At 35.3% G+C, this 24,213-nt stretch overlaps 1 protein-coding gene across 6 annotated transcripts in view; it reads right to left on the bottom strand.

The window, feature by feature from the left end:
• The window catches only part of COMMD10 (COMM domain containing 10), a 237,312-nt gene that overhangs the window by 155,497 nt on the left and 57,602 nt on the right, over nucleotides 1-24,213 (bottom strand). For all 6 annotated transcript variants that reach the window (XM_012528512.4, XM_004467262.5, XM_071209537.1 and 3 more), the window contains one exon: nucleotides 14,742-14,852. In XM_012528512.4, the coding sequence (XP_012383966.2) occupies nucleotides 14,742-14,852 (111 nt within the window). The remainder of the gene's footprint in view (nucleotides 1-14,741; nucleotides 14,853-24,213) is intronic.

Below are 24,213 nucleotides of genomic sequence, written 5' to 3'. Positions count from 1 at the left end.
TAACCTCTGAAACTGTGAGTCAATAAATTCCTGTTGTTAAACCAGCCCATTGCATGGCATTGTCATAGCAGCCTGAAAACGAAGATAGCCTCATGCTAATATTTTCACCAGAGAACAACATAGGTCCTCCAATCAGCAAGTGAGAACCATTACACTGAAACACAATTTACCATAAGAGAGAAGTAGAACGTAGCACCTAAAATGCTCCCCTACATACTATTCCTAACTTCAGTACAAAGGGGATGAGAATGTATGCTATCTTTTCTAAAGCCATGCGTTTTCAAAAAGTTTTACATGCCAAGGTTCTGAGGTCAAGGAAAATTATAGAAAATTTTTAACTTAACAAGATAAGTTAAAGAAGTTTATGGTATCAACAGATGTGATAATTTTTGGTATTAATGTGTATTTTCACAGACAGTTCTTCCTTATGCTTTTCATCAAATAAAATGTTTATAGTTGATGCGAATCAAAACAGCTATTAAAGAGTACAGAACTACAACATACTATTGAAGAGATTCACCCATATTCAGGTGCTTTTCTCTCTTTCTAGCCCTACCTATCACATATAATTAAGAGGAGCAAGGAACTTATATTTTAATGTAGCACTTGAAATTAAGATGCTAAGTTAATACTTGAGGGTCAATATACAACTGGATTTAGTTCATTGCCAATGCTAGAACAAAGGTTAAGTGTTAATAAATGAATCTGAGCTCAATTTCCAGTAACATATTTGTAGTTTTCCAGGAAACACAAGGTGACTTTATGTTAGAGCAGAGTGAGCATGGGAATTAAGGGAAGAGATGAGGTCAAACAGTCAGCATGGGGTTAGATCATACAGGATCTTATATACTATGCTAAGGGTTTTGGGTCTTAATTTGAGTCAGGAGGGAGGCCGTTTAGAGTAGGGTAAACAGAGAAATAACATAACCTGAATAATGTTTTAAAAGTATGGCTCCTAATTGGGGGTTAACAAGATGGTTGTGTAAACTACTCCAGCATGCTGTTCCCCCGCAGAATCTTTGAACTAGCAAAAACTGGCAAAGCCATCTTCCTCAGAACTCTGGCAACAGTTAAAGTGTTAGAGTAACTGGATGAGTGCCAAATCAAGAAAACACAGCTTGAAAAAAACAGTAGGAGAAGCTCATGGCATTACTGGCCCCGCCCATCTACCCTGTGGTGTATGGAGTCAGCCTGTACTCTCTTTGTGAGTCACTGGCCCTGTTCCAGAGGGAGCAGAGTAAACCCCATGCACATGCTGTGGTGCCTGTATCTCAGTGTCAATCTACTGGGTGACAACCAAGAAGACTGAACCAGGACACATCTCTGGCTTGTCCTCTCAGAACCTTCCCTAAAGGCAGAAGGAGCTTATAGACAGCTAAAGCAGAGCAAGAAACAGGTAAGTTGAAGCAGCCTGGAACAAAGGATTATCTACTCTAAGTCATATATCAGAGCACCCAAGATGGGAAAAAGTCTATTTCATAGGGAATAGACAGGGCATTCAAATTCTTATTAATGGGGGAATTCCTAAGCACATGAGCAAGCACAAGCCCAAGACAAGCCACAGGCTCAGGAAAGACAGAGAGGACACTGCACGTCACATTCATCTCAGGCTGATCTCCTCGATAGGCTAAAACACATCTCAAGGGCCAGCTTTTTTTTTTTTTTTTTAAGACTTATTTATTTATGCCCCCTACCCATCCCCATTGTTTTGCGCTTGCTGTCTGTTCTGTGTCCATTCGCTGTGTGTTTTCTGTGTCTGCTTGTCTTCTCTTTAGGCAACACCGGAAATCAATCCCAGAACCTTCCGGAGTGGGAGGGAGGTGCTCAGTCTCTTGTGCCACCTCAGCTCCTTGGTCTGCAGCATCTCTTACTGTCACTCCTCTGTGTTTCCCTTTGTTGCGTCATCTTGCTGCACCAGCTCTCCATGTGGGTCAGCACTCCACATAGGCCATCTCTCCGCTCAGGCCAGCTTGCCACACAGGCCAGCGTGCCTTCACCAGAAGGCTCCAGAAATCGAACCCTGGAAATACGGTAGATGGGAGCCCAATCACTTGAGCCACATCTACTTCCCACACTCAGTCTTCATGTAGATGATTCTGGACTTCAGTGTGATACCATGATTAGATATATACAACTTAGCGTGTGGTAGGGATATGAAAAACAGGCACCACAGGAAAGATAGCAGTAGCCAAAGAAATAAGAATAAGCCCAGGTTATTTTAAGCAGTTTGGAACATAATTGTTTAAAAATGGATATGTCATAGAGAAATTGCATTCAATCCATATAATCAAAATACTGTTAGTTTATTCTTAGTAAAGTAAAACTACATTTAAGACTTAAAGTAGAAAAAGGATTCCATGTTTTCTTAATCATTCAGTAAAATCTAGCAGGTACTACATTATGAAACAAACTTTAATAACTGTTTATTGTGAAGTGTATTCAACCACAATCCAGAAAGCCCTAATAAAATATGATTCCCTCATTATTTATCTGGTTGCTCTCCAGAAGTTCTCTCTGAAATTTTACTAAGGCAGAAAATATTTGAATAGAATTCCCTATTACTCCCATTAATAGTTGAAAGCAAAAGATTCCTTTCCACCAGGGAAAGATGCAAAGATGAGAGAGCCCACATGAATTTACTTCATTCAAGACTTTGGTACTATATCCCAGATATCAGCCTGGTCTAGGTAATAAGAGACACATACAGCACAAGAAAATGACATTATATCATACTATCTAGCTTATCTATCTTCCACTAGACCACTCAAAAAAAAAAAAAAAGACACCACAGTAAAACAAATGCTGTAAATTCATACATTATAAGTCATCAGTCACTGCAAATTCTATTACCGCACAGTTCTTGAAATCTGTAACAGCATAAAATGCTAGACATTGATTCATTTAAGAATATATTTTAATGTAAACATTAAGAAAGAATGCTTAAATTAACACTTATGACCAATAACTTCAATTAAATTTTAAATTCAGGAACAGCTGACTGATGACAAAGTACTGAATATAAAGCACTGGATATACCACAAAGACTATGGTAAATATATCCTCATATTTTCTTATGAATCTATAATTGTGAAATGGGTTATATGGCTAGCAGCATTACATTTTGAAAGAGTATTACAAATTTGACAAAATTCAATTTTAAAATACAATTAAAACACTGAGATCTTGTGGCAGATTTAGTTCTCCAAATATGGATACAATATTATTTATCCCAAAGACTTTTTTTTTTTAAAGATTTATTTATTTATTTAATTTCCCCCCCTCCCCTGGTTGTCTGTTCTTGGTGTCTGTTTGCTGCATCTTGTTTCTTTGTCCGCTTCTGTTGTCAGCAGCACGGGAAGTGTGGGCGGCGCCATTCCTGGGCAGGCTGCTCTTTCTTTTCACGCTGGGCGGCTTTCCTCACGGGCGCACTCCTTGCGCGTGGGGCTCCCCCATGCGGGGGACACCCTTGCGTGGCAGGGCACTCCTTGCGCGCATCAGCACTGCGCATGGCCAGCTCCACACGGGTCAAGGAGGCCGGGGTTTGAACCGCCGACCTCCCATATGGTAGAGGGACGCCCTAACCACTGGGCCAAAGTCCGTTTCCCAGACTTTTCTATCAATATGACCTTATCACTTCTTTCCCACTTCTCTCCCACTTCTCTCTTGAACCTGGTAGACCTCTGTGACTGCCTCAACCATCAGAGGACAACAGAAATTAAGCTATGTAACTTCTGAGGCTGGATCATGCACTTCTGTTTTGGAATGCTCACTCTTGGAACTTAAATCTCATCATGCTCCAAGGAAGTTCAAACTAGTTCACACAGAGAGACCACATGTATAGGTGTACTGGTGACAGCCCAACTGAGGTCCTAATCAAGAGCCATGTGAGTGACATATGAGTGAACCCAAATCCAGATGATTCCAGCCCCTAATCTTAAAGTAATTCATGCTTTAGAATCTTCTTCTACTCAGACCCCAGCCAACTCCACTATGCCCTGACTAAATTCCTGACCAAAAGAATTTTGAGTATGATTTTTAAATGAAAATTTGAGCCCTAATCTGATAAGTAATCTGCTTCAGATCATCCAGCTACTTACAAAGTGGCAGACAATGTGATTCTAAAGCCTATCCTGTTTTTACTATATATAATGCCACCATCAGAGTTCTTCATCTTATTCTCTATTATCTTTCAAAAAAGTAGAGTTTTGGTTTTTTGGTAGGTTTTTTTTTTGAGCTGTATGGAACAGATCACTCAACTCAAATCCTTTATTATGTACATGAAAGTACTAAGATCAGAGAGGTGAAATGCTTTGTCCTGGGACACACAGCTATTAGTGCTCTCTAAATTAAATGTTCCAGTTCTTCTAAAATTTTTTAGAAAAAAAAAATTTTAGGATATTTGACATTTATAATTCTTATATTAATGAATGTGATATGTTTTAGTGACCTGACATGAAGAAAAATTAATGGATGCTACTAATATAAATAAAAGCAAGCCCCTACTCTCTAAAGCTATATACATGAAGTCTACAAATGTGGAAACCATGGGAGATAGTCATATCTGAATCTAAATCCAACTAAAATAACTAGGCTGGTAGCAAGAGAACTCAGTTAATATATTTTTGGGGGAAAAAACCCAGAATCATGTAATTAGAATTTTTCAAATCAGACATTTATTAGATCAATATACTCAAATTCCTCCCTCTGACAATCTAAAAGATAGCTCCTACTACCTATTCTATCTTTACCTCCTCCTTTTCTCAGTAGGACACACAGAATATCTATCTGCAAGATTTTTTATACGAACAGACTTATCTAATAAATACAGAATACCAATGAGTTTATATTTAAGAACTTTTTCTCAATGCCAATAGGCTCTGATCCTATAAATCAGTAGGATATTAGTAACAGGCAGAAGACTTCCTTATGAACTAAGGAGTACTTTTAGATTCTAAGAAAGAAAGAGTGGGAAGCAGACTTGGCTCAGTGGTTAAGACATCCATCTACCACATGGGAGGTCCACGGTTCAAACCCCGGGCCTCCTTGACCCGTGTGGAGCTGGCCCATGCGTAGTGCTCATGCACGCAAGGAGTGCCGTACCACACAGGGGTGTCCCCATGTAGGGGAGCCCCACACACAAGGAGTGCACCCCATAAGGAGAGCCACCCAGCACAAAAGAAAGTACAGCCTGCCCAGGAATGGCACCGTACACACGGAGAGCTGACAGCAAGATGACACAACAAAAAGAAACACAGATTCCCATGCTGCTGACAACAACAGAAGCAGACAAAGAACATGCAGCAAATACACACAGAGAATAGACAACTAGGGCAGGAGGGGGGAAGGGGAGAGAAATAAATAAAACAAATCTTAAAAAAAAAAGGAAAGAAAGAGAAGCTGAAGATTCTGAAGGCATAAATAAGTAAAACATAAGAGGGGCAAAGCACAAACATTACAAATCATCAGTTAATACATCAGATTAACAAGATATTTAATTTATTTGAATTCAAGAATGATTCTCGTATGAATTCAAGTATACACTTTGCAAACAGAAATAGAACAAATAATGTAGGCAATTAAGTACACATAGCAAGTATGAGATGAAAAAGGTGAATCTGCTGTTTCCTCGTCAATGCTAGTTCTCATGTATGCCAAGAGTGAATCTTGCATTAAGACATGTGTGTATTTCAAATACCCAAGGAAAGAAAAGCATACTGTTCCAGCAAACTGCTAAAGGAAAAGAATATGGTTGTACTGGACTTACTTAGAAATATTATGTTTGGTTCCAAGGTTCCGTCCTAAGAATCCTTCCACCTTCAAGAGCAGTCTTGTGTCTATGAGAATATCACCTCTGTACTTATGTTAAACTCCAAATCCCACCCTCCATAAGACGAGTCTCCACTATATGTGAAAAAAAAAAAAAGGCCATCACTTTAACATTAAAGTGCAAAAAGAAAAATAAGTTTTGTGGGAGTGGTTTACTGAAATGAGAAACCTATTTGGGAGCAATAAAGATGGCCTTTAAATGTAGATTTGGGCCAATTTGCTATATGAATCTCTTAATGTATATTAATAAATTATAAACTCTTACCTAAACTCTCTGACAGAATTTTTACATCAAAGCTCCAAAAATTACCTGAAACTGTTAAGGAAACCAAACTTCACCAAGAGGAATATCAAAGATAGGTAAAAAGCACACTCAGAACAGGTCAAATTTGCCTTCTGTATCAAACACCACAATAGACAAGTGGAGACTCACAGGTCAGGAAATGTGTATACATTTACACAAGTTGCTGCTGTTAACTTCAGAGATCACTAACAATAAAAACACAAACCAATTTCAAGCTGTGTTCATGATGAGCATTTTCTACATTCCACCCACAATTAAACCGTGGGAGAATTAGATTTTTTTTAAAAAAAGGCAAAATACTTTACGATTTCTACTTCTTTCCATTTCTGAGAGAAATAATATTTCCCAAACCTAACTCACATTTGGAAACTAACAGGAAATGATAATTTTTGAACTCTACACCATGATTAATCAACAAGGCAGCTTGCAGCTAGATGACTGGCTGGGAACGCCAAGTTCCCTCAGACACTGTCCTGAGGGCTTCAAAGCTGACCTGTAACCTACTTGTAACTCAGATTATTAGCTATGCTCTAGAAAACTCCAGTACAGATTCTATTCTATTCCCCCAAATTCTCTATTCACTAGTACTGTAAGTACTCCATCACCCAAACAGCTCCATCAGAAAACAACAGGAATCATTCTCAATTCAATTCTCCATCAGGTCATTCTCTCACTCCTTACACTTGGCAAATGGTAATAAATCATCCACCCTCAGGAAAGTTTCATGGCTATCATAACAAAATATTTACAAACAAGATAATACCATAAAGATTATGAGAACAAGGTTTACTGGACAAGCCATGGACCTCACTTAAGACAGGTGGCAAAGTAATCACTATGGAAACATGATGGCTACTTTATTAAGTTAATACTTTCTTTTCACTCCAGGGTCAATAAAAGGAGGGACTCATTGCTTATTAATTTCAAAGATCCAATGAGATAAAACATGAAAGCACATGAAATAATGTCTGGTACACATCAAGTGGTTAATAAATGTTATTACCATTACCTACTTTATCATTTGAATGAGGTACTACCAGGCATAGTGGTTACTTTTTGTGCACTGCAGCTATGAAGGCACTCAGCTTTGATCAGCCCCATCCACCCAATTAGACTAGAAATCAGAAAGCGACAAGGTGGTAGCATTTATACACAGTAGAGACACTGAGATATCACAACCACCTGCAAATTCTACAGAATATATGAAGAGAATAGATGTCCCCTCAGTCTCCAAATGGGTTCTAAATGACCCAAGGCAACTGGGGGTTTACTTCTTGACAAATAAAATTTCCTCATGGGAAATGTTTATCTTTTTTAAGAATTACTAGTAATTAGGTTCCATTTTAAATTGTTCTTTTAAACTTGTTCTGTGTCCTAACCTGCTCAATATCTGTGCATCTCCAAATATTACCCCTCTTAAGAAAACACATAACCAAAATATATAGAATTAGGTAGTACTTTATTAATAAAGGATATATGTGCCATCAAAAAGTAGCATGAACAAACTGTTATGTGGCAGCAGCCTTATTATTAAATAGTCATTATCATGCCAACCTAAAATATCTGAATAGGTAATCCTTATATAACTTTTTGGATATATTATACCTACTCTCGAAGCTAAGAAATCTATAAAATACTCATCTGTCTTCAACAAAAAGTCTTGATAAATTTAATTTAAACAATTCAATCAAACTACTTTAGGTACATGCAATTTTCATATTCTCTTGGGCAATAGAATCAACACAGGTCAATATACATTACAGTCTATCAAAAAGTAAAGAGAACACCCAAAATATAGAAGAATGAAATTTTCACCAACTTATCCTTCACATGAAATGGAAGAATTTTTGTTTTCTCATTTTAAAATAAAACCATGCTAAACCTAGTAGCATATTTTTATTAGACTATTTTTTCTCTTATAATAATATTAACAATAAAGTAATACCATCCTCTTCCTCTTCTCTTAACAATATGATTATAGTATCCCTGCCTCAAAGGGGTGCTTTGAGGCTCAGTATTTGTCAAATTTTGAGCCCTGTAGCAGAAAGCTGTTAAGTAAATACAAAGTTATTAAAATTGAGGATGGTGATATGAAAGCAAAGATGTTTTAATATAATAGAAAACTACATTTATAATTGGCACACTGCCATACTACTGTGATTTTCTTCTTTCAGATCACATACTCAATGCAAGGTCACTGTGAAGAGGAAAAATAAATCTCACAGGGAGTTTAAGTAGCCTACAATACAATATTAATAATTAAGGAAGTAGAATTCTTCCATATTCATTTGGGAATCATTTCTACCAATTAGAAGAAAAGGAGCAATGATTTGTTAAAAGTGATGGCTACAGACAACTCTGCCTCAATTCTAATAGCCTGGTTACAAGGCGATTGTACAACTGAATAATTTTTTCTAAAGAGCAAACTACTGTTAAGAACCACCAAGTCAGTGCTCAACTATCGTCCAAGATAACATATACTAAAAAGATATTTTCAAGAGTAATTTATGCTACATATGTTAAACTATCACATTGCAAATTCAAATTCAATTAACCTACTATATAAGAGTCTTTGGAAAAGGCATTTCACAGTCTGCATCATAAGGTAATACTGAAAACATGCTTAAAATATGTAAACTATGACAGGTATGAAAAGTGTATCAACTCTTTTTTCACTAAAGGACCAGATTCAAAATTCAACAATGAAATTTACTCACAAGAAAACTAAATCTAGCCATCTTTACTTTGTCTTGAATGTAAAATGTACATAATACTGCACCAAAATCAGAATACTAGATTCAGGAAAGCAATTCAGAGAACCTATCAATGATGTCCAAAGGCTAACAGAATTCAACTGAGATATAAAATTCTCACATTTTAATTGGCTTCTGGACTTAGTATCATTGATATAGTGGGCTCATTATGAAATACTCCAATATTTCCTATTTTCCAGCAGATGCTAGTATATTAATTATCAAGGAAGCAAGAGATCAAGCAGTAGTCATTGACTACATATTGAGGAATCCCAGTATATGACATAAAACTTCATATACTTAGAATCCTTCAATTTCCATGCTCATGCAATGGTTACAGTTTAGACCAGGAGACACCAGGTTCTCCTTGGATCCACTTATCTATTTTACAGGATACACCGTACACCTGACAAAGACAAAGAGGTCTGAAGAAAACAAAACAAAATTCACTGAGTGATCCTGGAACTATTGTGCCACCTGAAGCTCCTCTGAACCACAAACTACTCTAGGGAAGCTATGGCTAGGGTTCCAGTTCTGTCTCCAGTTAGTTTCTCATTCTCCATCATGACCCCTACCCGCCATAACCTCACTTTCCACATGACTCAATTTAGATCCCATGCCCAATCACTAAAATTGCTCCCTTGTGTATCTAGCCAATCCCCTTGACCCTTGATCTCTTCATCTAACATACCTGGCAAAAATGAAACGCAGATTAAAGTCAATTATTCATCTATTCCACATCTGCACCAAAGCAACTAAAAATGGATTATAAAAAAATACACAACCTTCTGATAGTTCTCATTGCAAATTCATAGTCACAAATCTCAAACAAGCAATTAGCACTGTTCAGTAACAGGGTTAACACCTTTAAATACCTGGATTCTTCATTAGTCCAATCTCCAAAACGACTATTTCACACTTTCTCCTCTCTCCTCAAACTTCTTGAAACTCTCCACTGCACCAAACTAAGGACTACATTGGAAAAATAGAAGTAATCAGACACAACTTTCTCTTCCTACCAACAAAACTACCTACTTAACCCATGCTCTTTGTTCTCTCGACTATGACAACAGATTGTACTCTGGATCTCGTATCTTCTCATTTTCAAGGAACTTACATCCCTCTCCTTCCTGCATCAATCTCTCCCCCAACTGGTTCAGTGGCATCAGCATATAAACCACTTCTAATATCTCCAGTCACTTAAACCACATTCCCCTATGCCTGCTGTCCTGTTTCCTTGCTTCTTGAAAGAGTTGTCTGTATGGTTGCTTCCACTTTCTTTCCTCAGATTCTTTTCCTCAATGTACTCCAATCAGGCTTCTTTCTAACTTGACATTGAGATTATAACTGTTATGGTCATCAAAGAAACCCCATTTTACCAAATCCAAAAGTCGCATGCCTTTCTTTTTCCTGACCCCTCAATAGCATCCAATACTGCCCTCCATCTCGTAACACTTCCTTCTGCCCCACACAGTAATCACCAACGACCTCGATGCTCTCAAATTCATTTGTTACCACTATATAGTGATGATAAACTTTGGTTGAGTCAGACAGACCTGGACTCAAATCTTGGCACCATCTCTTTACAGTATCAATTTAGAGCCAAATATACTTAATCACTGCACCTCTGTTTCTTGATCTACAAAATAGGGAAAATACTAGTAACTAATTTATAGCTGTAAGGGTTAAATTAGTATTTTCTTATTTTCTTCTTTACGCCTTTTAACAGCATTTGATACGATTCACTTTCAAGAAACTCTTGCTTCCCTTGGTCCCTGCTGTTCCTTCCCAATCGCCATCATAGGCTCTTCCAACTCTACTTGCCTTTGAAATGTATAGTAGGAGTTCATAGGGTTCTGCTCTGTCCCTTAGTGAGCTCTTGTATCTCCTGACTGAAATTATAATCTAAGTCTCACGATTTCCAAATCTCAATTTTTACCCTGTAATTTCCTCCCAAGCCCCAGAATGCCAATCAGACAATCACCACCTGGATATCTCATGTACCTCCTAGTCAACATGCCGAAAGATAAACTTATTAAATAGACAAAATGATACAGTATGCTACCAACGAATATAGTATATGTCTCTGAAATAAAATTGTCTGGTTTCAAATCCTAACTCTGTTGCTTACTAGTTGTATAACCTGGGAAAATTATTTAATCTCTCTGTTTCACCATTTCTCCATCTATCAATAAAATAAGGATCATAATATTCCTACCTGGAATATTAAAGATTAAAGAAGTTAATGCCATGCCCAGAAGATAGTACCAAATACCAGGGCTGTTTTCCTTTTTCTCATTCTAAATAGAATTTTTTGATAATATTTGAAATAAGAATGAAGATTTCTAACTCAGGAAATTGGTAATAAAAATTCCTAATTCATTCAAAATCATAATTTACCTGCTAATAAAGTAACTTCTATAACCTGAGTATTATCCAACTTAACACTGAGATAAATGAAAAGTTCTCAAGGTGAGTTTTATCCCAGTTATTAAAAAAAATAATAATAAAAGAAAAACAAGAATTCTTTACTAAAATCATCTGGGGGATGATTTTTTTCTCTTTTCTCATAAGGAAATTAATACAAGTGACAGAATATAATGAAAAATTCAATAGTAGAGAATGCTTTTTAATAGATTTCATTTTGGCAAACAATCATATACAAAGTAACAAAAGCCAAAATGATGACTTCATTTATTTGTTCTGCACTTATCTGATTAATAGGCACTAATTCTGTTGATGTAAACAAGGGAACTCTATTGTTATATACAGATTAGAAATGTAAACACTTAGTATTTCCTACAACTACTGCCTTCACAAACTATTTTCAATGTAACAACGAATACCAAAGAAGCTTAAGTAAGCAAAGAGCTCTACTGCCCCCTAATGAAATAAGCCAAGAAAAAGAAGAAGAAAGTTCATTTTAAGCTATCTGTGGAGCAGGAAAATAATCTTGCTTTGCTAAATGCAGTAGACAAACACTAAGACAATTAACTGGAAACAACTAGGATACATATCAAAATACTGTAGGAAAAGCTACAGCCACCCAGTTTTCATGATAAAATTAGTAGCAAAAACAGGAAAGCCTTGAGACAGAAATATTCTAAGGGAAAGGAGAACAAAGTCAAACAATGTTATCTAAAGCGATAGCAATTAAAACTTCACTGCAGGCTACACCTTTCATGTGTATGTTGGAAATGAAAGAGAAGAAAAGAGAGCTTCCTACAAAACACGCTCCTCAGTGAATTACACTAAAGTTTTCAGTCAGCAGTTCAAATGTAAATACCATCAAAATATTCTGTCTCAATTTACATTGACTCTAATCTTCTCAGTATTATATGTACATTTTCAGGATAGCTACCCTATAAAATAAACATTTAAAAGAATTTTACCTAATGCTTCTAATTCTATAAGTATGACAACTGTATCAAACCTTCTTTTATGTAATATTCCAATCTGTCAAGAATTCTTGGATTCTCATTTCTGAATAGAGGAAATATTGGGGCTGGCAGTAGTTTGTAGTTTTTTTTGTTTTGTTTTGTGTTTTTAATAACATAAAAGTTAACATTAAGAAACTAGATGAAGTAAGAATACAAAGAATAGAATACCAGGTCATAAAAACGTTTGGGAAGAAAGTAAAACAAAAAAAGCAGTAATTTCAGGTTCACTGGAAGGAATAGGGGTAAATCTCTTTACAACTGGGACTGCATCACTTGGAAATGGCATGTTTTTACGGTTGTATATGCCATTACATATTTATTGTTCAGAAGAAAAAAGAAATAGAGACTGAATCCACACAATGCTATATATATGAAATACAGAGAGAAGTTCACTTAACTTTGCCTACAAGATAAAAAATATGTACTTTACATTTGTATGCTGCCACTTTTTTACTTGAGTGCCTGTTTGTGAATGAAAATATTGCTCTAGCTCTCCCAAGTTACAAGCCTAACAAATGTGCTTATGTGTTTTTCGTGTGTGTGTCTACACACATAAAGACACAATGTCAAAATGTCAAAAAGCAACACAAACACAAAAAACACAAAGGTACTAAGGCCCATGCCTCGAATGGGATGGATTTTTATACCTGTACTGACTTCTTAAATTAAAACAGGAATTTTAAGCATGGCTGTTTTACTAGAGGCATTACTCAATTCTATTCCTTAAAACTATAATAAACGTGTATTTCGAAGACATAATCATGGAGCTGGGAGGACTTAAGCATCCCAAAGTCAAGCAATGCCAAAGTCATGATGTTTAAAGTATATCTGATATATGGTCAAAATTGTAACCTTCCAATCTATAAACTGCTTTTAGCTACTCAAACTTAATACATGGTAGTCATGAGAAATACAACAGGAATGTGTAGGTAGGTAGGTAGGTAAGTAGGCAGGCACATATGTATGTGTTCATACTCATGGAATAGTCCCAGCTAACACCAGGGAATTCTAGATTATTATGCTAATCTTAAGGATGCCTTCCTTAGTTTCTGGGAAGAATAAAAAGGTTTTACAGGCTATCCTTTCCTTTCCCCATTCTCAGTAAGCAATATATAGAAAATATGGCCAAGAAGTAAAATGAAGAGGGAATGCAAGGAAAGGGGGGAAAAAAGTCAATTTCAACAGAAAATAAATTTCTTGACATTTTGGTTTAAAACAAAGGTATTTTTTTATGCAATAGCCCCAAAGAGTTTTGTTGATAATGATGATGACGGTAACAGCTAATATTTATTGAGTATTTTATTAAAATAATAGGCATTGGACTAAGTACTTTACATATAAACTTCATAAAAACCTTGTGAGATAGTACTATTATTGCCATTTTACTGATGAAGACGTTGAGACTCATAAATATTAAATAAATGGCCCAAGATTACATAGCTACTAAATTCAGAGAATAGATAAAATACCAGTCAGTTTAACTCAGTCACTAAGTTTATATTATTTTCCAGTGAAAATTAAATGAAATAATAATTTTAATTTATTAGTAACAAACTGATAAATTATATACAATAAAATCTAAGTCAATTATAAAATTTTGTGGATGTGTAATCTGGGCTAGGCACTGACCCTGGTCCTCAAACAAGAAAGAAATGTGCATGGTATAACAAATAACAGTAAAAGAACAAAAAAGTAATAATATTGCCATCCTTCAATGCCCAGTATAAATAATAACATTTCTTTGTTATCCTGATTTCATTCAGCCTAATAATCCTATGTTCCTCAGATCTTCCACAGTACCTCATTTACAACTCTATTTTAGTTGTCTTAAAATGAGATAAAGTCTCATCTATTTGGTTTTCTATTTCTACAGCAACCCTTTGATCACTGATGACCATGTTCAAACTGTTCTGAAATTAATACTAAAGGAAAAAATCAACATATGGTATAAAGCTAATATAAAATCTACTTTGCAAGAGCAGGGATTTAAAGACATACTCACACACTACATACAAAACAGTTGTCACCATTATATTCCAGGCTGGACAACAAACATTTCTTCTACCATTTTATGCAACTTAAAACACAAATCATACTAGAATATCCACAGATATCTAAAGCATTAAAATTGCAATTTTATATGACCTCCATCAATTTTTTCCACTGTTGAATGTAAAAGAAGACAATGAAATTCCTTTCAGAAAAGGCACTTTGCAAAACAAACTAATTCAACAGAAAAATAAATAGCGGATATTTAAATCTGACATCAAAACCCGTCACAACTAAAGATTTTTCAATTTGTTAATCCTTGTTTCTTAATTTTAATTCAATTATGTTTAAATTTTCAATCTAGAGAGCAAAGATTCTACAAGGCCTAATATACAAAACACATAATTTTAATGGGATAACATTTCTTACCTTTGAATCTTCATTGCTCACTTCTAGTTGTAACACAGCTTGAGGAGATTTTAGATTTGCTTGAGCAGAGTGAGCCATGTGAAGGTTAAGCTGCCATCCAACTGTCTCTAGCTATAAAAGACAAGCGCAGATTGAAATCAGATGGAACAGAAGGAAAAAACAGTCAACCTGAAGCAAATCTCCACTCAACAAGAATGAACATGGATAGCCTGGACTTCATGGAAAGTCAGTCTTGTGGCTCCTTTAACCTTCATACTCTGCAACTTCTCCCTTTGGGCTCATTACATTGGCCTTTTGCCATGACTGTCAAATTCAACAGTATAACTTGTCTTTAAATATACTTAATTGTAAAAATAAAAATTCCAAGACTAAGCAATAAAGCATATCACCAGAGACAAAGGGTTTTAAATTGTAAATTACTATTTTTAAAATAGTATTTTTAAAGCCAATGATTATTAAATACTTACAAATTTTAACTACTAAATAGCATATATTTTGTGAACAGCAGCTTTTATGACCTATTATTTTTCAAAGGCTTTACATTAAGCAGAACTCAGGTAAGACCTTTTATTTATTTGTTTGTTTGTTTGGCTGGTTATTTCTATTTAGAGGGAAACTAACTACCTAGGTGGTAAAGAGGTTCTTAGATACAGTGACACTGCATCAGACACGGGCAAAGAATTGATTTCTACTAGGGAGCAGGTGCTACCCAATAGAATACCATGCTTTCCAAAGTCTAGTTTTCTATAGATTCTAGTTACAACAAAAACTAATGAACACATTTCTTCTGAATTTATTAATACAACAGAAAAAATTTAATCAGGTAATACAAAAAGCAGTAGTAAGGAAGACTAAGGCAGTTTAATTTTTCTTTTAAAATATCAAACAGGATAAATGCAGCTTGATTGCATTTGACACTTACTGGTCCCTCCAACCTTAGAACTATGAGTATAAGGTTTTAGATTTAATTTTCTGTAAATCTCAAGTATCAGTATTTAAGGAAGTTTTGTAAAATACAATTGTCATATGCCTCTGACAACATGACCATAATAATGATTCAGTAAGACTACCTTAGCTATACTGGCTAAGAATGGCAACCTCATAACATTATTTTGTTTGACCAGAATACTAATTGCTCAACTTGAAAGACTGTTCAACAGCTAGAATCACAGCAGTGACTCAAAGCCAAGTTGGAAAGAGAGCAATGAAACTATTATCTCTTCGAGAGAGGATGTGATGAGAAAATAAAGATACAGTTCAGTTCTGTCTGGCACTGATCCTTTTAGAGGTTATGGTAAAAAGGGGGAAATGTTGCAGAGACATAATCCATAACACCACAAGTAAAAAATCAACTTAATGAGGCTTGCTAAGTAAGAAACCCTGATGTACTGATCATTAACTGAATACAGTGAGCATAGTCTCTGATACCAGGTCACCACTATTTTCAAAAGTCACATGCAATAGAATCTTCAATAAAATAAATAAATGTCTTAACCATATGTGACTATCTCAATTGAAAAGTACCTTCCAGGTATTCAGATGGACCTGTAATACACTGTATTGCCCTTATTTAATTGAGCCTATACCTGTTCTTTAGGTACTTAAGATAACTAATGAAGACAAATATTAATTATATAAATTAAAACATACCACCATTGTGGTCAGGTCTTTGCATAAACCAATATATGATAAGGCATTGCATAAACAATGGTATGGAGGAATTTTTAAAAACACTGAAATGGGGGAGGGGGGAGGCAGGGAAGCCAAGATGGTAGAGGAGTGAGGTGCTCCAAGAGGTCAGCTCATCCTACAGGGCAATTAGTAATCACCCAGAGCTATCTAAAGCACCTGTGTGAGGGCCCCAGAAGACCAGAAGACTATCCTGCAACATCCTTGAAAGAATGGAAGGAGGAGACTGCTCATCTGCAAAGAAGATTCATGAGTAGAACCATTCACACTGTAGAGGCCAGTGCCTGTGGCAAAAGCGGCCTAGGGAGCTATTCTGTGGCTGGAGTTGGAAATTCCATTTCTCAAAAATGGGGGAGGAAGACACAGTGTGGCACCACTTCAGCTACTGATTAAAATGGCACCAGGGCCATTTTAACTTCACCCCTGGTATGAGGGGAGGAAAAGCTGACCGAAAATCACAGTGTAGGTAAGGACTGGCTTCCTTCCACTCAGATCAGATTGCAGCTCTAGTCTAAATACCAGCCCTACCTCCAGCAGAGAGGAAGCTGGGGGGACCTGCACCACCTCTGGGAAACTGCAAGATGCCACAGAGGCCGGTGCCCATGCTACTATAGCAGCACAAGCTGCCTGAGGAGCTGCCGTGGCTAGAGCTGGAAGCTCCATTTCCCATAAATGGAAGAGGAAGAGATGGGTGCCCACCAACTACAGCTACAATAATAGTTGGAGACTTCAATACACCACTCTTAGCATTGGACAGAACATATGGGCAGAGGATGAATAAAGAAACAGAGAGCTTGAATAATATGATAAATAGACTAAATCTAATACACATATACCGAACACTGTACCCGACAGCAGGATATATATATTGCTTTTCAAGTACTCATAGATCTTTCTCCAGGATAGACCATATATTCAGTCACAAAGCAGTTCTCAATAAATTAAACAAGATAAAAATTATACAAAGCACTTTCTCTGATCATAATGGATTAAAGTTGGAAATCAACAAGTAGCAGAAAAAGGGAAAATTCACATATATATACAGATTAAACAACACACTCTTAAATAATCACTAGGTCAAAGAAGAAATTTCAAGAGAAATCAATAAATAACTCAAGATGAATGACAGTGAGAATACAATATATCAGAAACCATGGGATACAATGAAGGCAGTCCTGAGAGGGAAATTTATACCCATTAAGGCTTACATTAAAAAAAAGAAAGAGCTAAAATCAATGAACAAACTACAATGCTGGAAGATCTAGAAAAAGAACAGCAACCTAAACCAAAAGCAAGTAGAAGGAATGAAATAACAAAGATCAGAGCAGAAATAAATGAAATTGAGAACAAAAAAAAACAATAGAGAGAATGAACAAAACCAAAAGTTGGCTCTTTGAGAAGATTAACAATATCAACAAACTCTTAGCAAGACTAAGAAAAAAAGAGAGAATATTACAAATAAATGAAATAAAAAATAACAATGGGAACATTACTACTGACCCCATAGAAATAAGAGACCATAAGAGGATACTATGAACAACTTTATGCCAAAAAACTAGACAATGTAGACTAAACTGAAAAATTCCTAGGAATGTACAAATAACCTACACTGACCCTAGAAGAAATAAAAGACCTCAACAAACCAATCATAAGTAAAGAGATTGAAACAGTCATCAAACAGCTCCCCAAAATGAAAAGCCCAGGACCAGATGGTTTCACAGGTGAGTTCTACCAAACATTTGAAGAAGATGTAATACCAATCTTACTCAAGCTCTTCCAAAATATTGAACAAGGAACACTACCAAACTCATTTTATGAAGCCAATATCATACTAATACCTAAGCCAGATAAAGACATTACTAAAAAAGAAAATTAGGGATGCATATCTCTAATGAATATGGACGCAAAAATCCTCAATAAAATACTTGCTAATCAAACCCAACAACACTATAAAAGAATTATTCATCATGATCAAGTGGTTTTATACCAGGCATGCAAAGGTGACTCAACTTAAAATCAATCAGCATAATACACCACATTAATAAATCAAAAAAGAAAATCCACATGATCTTATCAATTGACACAGAAAAGGCATTTGACAAAATACAGCATCCTTTCTTCATAAAAATACTACAAAAGAAAGGAATTGAAGGAAACTTTCTCAACATGATAAAGACCATATATGAAAAGCCCATAGCTAACATTGTACTCAATGGTGAAACACTGAAAACTTTCCTGTTGAGATTAGGGGCAAGACAAGGATGCCCATTGTCACCACCATTGTTCAATATAGTGCTAGGGGTTCTAGCTAGAGCAATTAGGCAAGAAAAAGAAATAACAGACATCCAAATTGGAAAGGAAGAAGTAAAGCTTTCACTATTCGCAGATGATATGATCCTATATCTAGAAAGCCCCAAAAAGTCTATAAAAGGCTGCTAGAGCTAATAAATGATTTCAGTAGAGTGTCAGGATACAAGATCAATATGCAAAAATCAATGGTGTTTCTATACAATTGTAATGTGCAATCTTAGGAAGAAGTCAGGAAAAAAACTCCATTTATAATAGCAACTAAAGGAATCAAATATTTAGGCAAAAACTTAACCAAGGATGTAAAGCACTTCTATTCAGAAAACTACAATGCATTGCTAAAAGAAATTAAAAAAACACCTACATAATTGGAAAAACATTCCATGCTCATGGATTGGGAAACTAAATATCATTAAGATGTCAATTCTACCCAAATTGATACACAGATTCAATGCAATCCCAATAAAAATTCCACCATGATTTTTTTTAAACAAATGGAAAATACAATTATCAAATTTATCTGGAAGGGTAAGAGGTCCCAAATAGCCAGAAATATCTTAAAAAGGAAAAGTGAAGTTGGAGGACTCTCATTTCAAGACTTAAAATCATATTACCTAGCTATAGTGGTAAAAACAGCATGGTACTGGAATAAAGATAGACACATAGATCAATGGAACCAAACTGATGTTTCAGAAACAGACCCTCACATCTATTCAACAAATGGTGCTGGGAGAACTGGATATCCATGGCCAAAAGAAAAAAAGAAGACCTCCGTCTCACACCCTATACAAAAATTAACTCAAGATGGATCAAAGACCTAAATATAAAAGCAAATACCATAAAGCTCCTAGAAGAAAATGTAGAGAATCATCTTCAAGACCTGGTGGTAGGTGGTGGATTCTTAACCTTACATCAAAAGCAGGAGCAATGAAAGAAAACATGAATAAATGGGACCTTCTCAAACTTAAATACTTTTTTGATTCAAAGAACTTCATCAAGAAGGTGAAAAGGCAGTCCACTCAATGGGGTAAATATTTGGAAACCATATATCTGATAAGGGTTTGACTTCCATTCTATATAAAGAGATCATACAACTCAACAATAAAAGAGAAGGCAATCAAATTTAAAAATGGGCAAAAGACTACACAGACATTTTCTCCAGAGAGGAAATACAAATGATCAAAAAGCACATGAAAAATATTCCATATCATTATTAGGGAAATGAAAATCAAAATAACAAGATACCTTCTAACACCATTTGGAACGGCCATTATTTTAAAAACAGACAACAATAAGTGCTGGAGAGGATATGGAGAAATAGGAACATTCTTTCACTATTGGTGGGAATGTAAAATGGTGCAACCTCTGTGGAAGATAGTTTGGCAATTCCCCAGGAAGTTAAATATAGAACTGTCATATGATCCAGCAATTCCTGTACTAAGAATATATCCAGAAGAACTAAAAACTATGACACACATAGACATCTGCTCACCAATATACATAGCAGCATTATTCACAATTGCCAAAAGATGGAAACAACCCAAATGTCCATCAACCAATGAGTGGATGCACAAAATGTGGTATATACATATGATGGAATATTATGCTGCAGTAAGAAGAAATGAAATTGGGACATATATGATAACATGAATGAATCTTAAAGACATAATGCGAAGTGAAGTAAGTCAGACACAAAAAGACAAATATTGCAAAGTCTTATTAACATGAACTAAATGTGAAGAATAAACAGACGGAGTTAAAACCTAGAGTATAGGTTATTAGGAGATAAGAGGAAGGTTAAAGAACAACTGATGCTTAATGTATGTAGCAGTTTTAATTAATTTGACTGTAAAAGTATGGAAATGCATAGGGCTGATGGTAACACATTATAGTGATTAGCAGCTGAAAAGGGTAGTCTGGGGAAGTAAATGTCCACTGAATGAAAGCTAGAGATGTCTAGGGATTGAATAACACAGTGAACCCAGAGGTGGATGAGAATTGGGGTTGATGGTACAGATACAAGAGTGTCCTGTGAGCTAGAGTAGATGTACATCACTATTGTAGGATGATGGGAATGTGGAAAAGCATGGGAAAAATACAACTGGTGTGACCTAAGGACTATGTTCAACAGCAACACTATAATATTCTTGCATCAATGCCAAGATGTACTGTGTTGAACATGGGACAGTATGGAAAAAGTGTGCCAAATGTACACTATGGACCATGGCTGGTGGTAATATTCTGATGATATTATCTCATAATCTGTAACAAATATTCCACCATGGTGAGATGTATTGGTGAAAGTGTATTACATAGGAATTCTACACATGTGCGTGATTATTTTATAAGTTCACAACCTCTGTAATAAAAATATATTTTTAAAAAATAGGGTGGGTTGGGGGGAAAACACACTAAATGTAATTTAGGGACTACAGTTAGTAGTAAAATTTTACGATGCTCTTGCATACTTTATAACAAATGTTTCTGAAAAACGCAAGCTATTTGTGGAGCAGAGATGTATGGGACCCCTGTATGATGCTATGCATGTTTATTTTGCTAAGTTCACAACCTTTACTATAAACTTATTGTTTATGCATGCTCATGTATGAATGATATACTTCAATAAAAAAAATATATTTTTAAAAAGCAGTGAACTTAAAACTTATTCTTGGATGATGCTGGAGCTGTTGCTCACTTAGTTATGTAACCCTGGTTAAGTCATGTTGGGAAATGAATCATGTCCCCCACAAGATATGTTCAAGTCATAACCTCCAGCCCTGTGGATGTGAACTCATTTGTAAACAAGATCTTTGAAGATTCTATTAAGATAAGTCAAAATTAAATGAGGATGGACCTTAAGCCTGTATGACTAGAATTCCCATAAGCAAAGAAAGCTTGGATATAGTGTTAGATGCCACTGGAGAACACAGAAAGAAACAGATAAGAGAATCCGGGACTGATTGCCAACAAGCCACCAAAGGAAAGTTATAGACTTTGGAGAAGGTAGGATCTGCCAATACCTTGATTTTGGACTTCCAGCCTCCAAACTGTGAGTCAATAATCCCTGATATTTAAACCAAACAGTGTTTGGTATCTGTCATAGCAACCCTGGAAAACTAAGACAAATCACATTCTTTCAAGATATCAACTTCCTCATATAAAATGGAAATAAATCTATCCTAACTATCTACTTTCCTAAGTTACTGATAATGAAAAAATACAAATTCAAAGTGTTTTGGAAACTGTAAAGCATTATAAACATAAGATATTTTGGTCACCTAATTTTTCATAGTGTCTTTTAAATATTTTTTCAAATATTTGCCAATATTCAGTTAAAACCAATTCAGACCAGAGCCATTCAATCTCCAATTCAGTCCCTCATTGTCCCTCTCTTTCCAGGCTAATTCATTCTAATCCCATCCCATTATTCATTTTCCTCCTTAAAATTCTCCAATGACTCTATCTACAGAATAAAGCACAGATCTCTTCATTTGGTAAACAGAGCTCCTCTGAATATGATACCTTTCCAGTTTTATGTTCCAACACACTCTATTCATAGTCTATAAACTAGCCACACTAAACCAACTGTGAGTTCCTGAACACACTATGCTGGTTCATATATCTTTTCCTTTACTCCAATGTTTCTTCTTCTGTGACTCTTCCCTTCTCTTCTTAGTTTGCCTCTCTTTTTATTCCCTTAGTACTCTGTACTTCCCTACTATATTTAGCTCAGTGCATTGGAATAATTTGCCTGCATGTTCATCTCCTCAGGATAGGCTGTAGTCTCTGTCAGGCAAGGATGTTATTCATCTTTATATCCCTGTGATCTACAATAGTCCTTTTCACAGAATAAATACTAAAAGAGTCTTCTCAAATAAACAATTAAATATATGAGCATTTGAGAAGGAATAGTTACATGAAAAGTAATATCAGAAAGGGGAGGAAAGAATGATTATATTGCCACTTGTAAGGTAGGATTTCAACCTATAGAGCAAACATTTGATTAGTTCTTTACATACATACATACATACATACACACATATGCCACGTACACACAATTTAATTCTGGTATCTGGAGACCAAAGCATGTCCAGAAATTCTTTGTTCCCAACTACCCCACTTCAGTATTCTTTCCAATTTGACTATTCTTTCCCCAAATAGATACTTGGGTTATCAGGCATCCTTCTTTGCTAATACAATTACTTGTCATATATTCTCTTTTTAAAAATATAACTTAGAATCTATATCATCATCAATGCCAGAAACAATGAAGCATTTTGATTTTAAAACTATAAAACCGAAATTCTGTATTTTAAACTATGTTTATAATAGCATTATATTTATATTTTACTCATTTTAGAAAAGTATTAAAAAGCAACACAAGTCATTTGGCAAAGAGGTACAACACTAACTTTAAAATTTACTAATTGGAGATAAGAAAAAATGGCCAGTCTGCAAACCTCATTTTAATCAATATTTTGTTCTTCATTCACAAAAGTATTTAACACCATATAAGGTTAGAAGAAATGACTGATTAAAATCATCATTTAATTATTTTGAATCACAGACTCCTCTGATAAATGATGAAAGCTATAGAATATTTCCTCAGGAAAAAATGCACACACATTGATAATTGTATCCAATTTCAGAGGCCTCATGCAATGCTCACTTCCCAAGTTTAACCAAGTTAAAAACTCCTGGGTGAGACTTTCTTTTGAAGAAGATGAATGATATAACTAAGTCCAGAAAACAGAGAAGCAGGGTCATCAAATGAATAATATAATGCCTGGATAACAGAAAACTTGGGTTTTGTTTTTTTTTTTTGTTATTGCTTTTTACTATCTGTTATATGGTGTGTATTATTTATTTGCTTGGTGACTCTCTCCTATTACTTTAAACTCCTTGAGAACAGAGGTTTTTGTCTATTTTCTCATTTCTGTATTCCCAGCACCTAGAATAATATCCAGCATACTGTAGACTCTGTATCTATCTGTTAAATTGAATTGAAATAAATTGAAAAGTAGAAGGAAAGATAATCTTAAAGAGTCACGACTAAGAAGAGTTTATGAGTTGGCTTTAATTTCTAGAATCTTTTCTGTGGAATTTTGCTATTTAAAAATATTTTTACCTTGCCCATGTAAAAGAGTAATAAGAAAAGTAAATAAAATTCCCACAAGTATTATATATGTGGGTACATATGCATACACACAGCACACAAAAAGTTCCACTGAAAATAATCGGTATTCAGAAACCTTAAATGAAGAAGAAATACAGAAAGGATAAGCAGAATTATAACAGAATGTTATGATTATACAGAGCAACAAGGAAACAAAACAAGCAAAACTCTTTTCCATGTAACTGAGAGACGAAGAAAACCAACACTTCTATGAGATAGGTATTCTTATTATTCCCATTTTACTGATTAAAATTTGTATATAATTGTCCACAGTCACACAGCTAAAATGCCTTATTCCAG

The sequence above is a fragment of the Dasypus novemcinctus genome, chromosome 2 (assembly GCF_030445035.2).
Source record: "Dasypus novemcinctus isolate mDasNov1 chromosome 2, mDasNov1.1.hap2, whole genome shotgun sequence".
NCBI lineage: Eukaryota > Metazoa > Chordata > Mammalia > Cingulata > Dasypodidae > Dasypus > Dasypus novemcinctus.
Note: the sequence above shows the minus strand (reverse complement) of the source record. Positions and strands in the feature narration are given on the sequence as shown.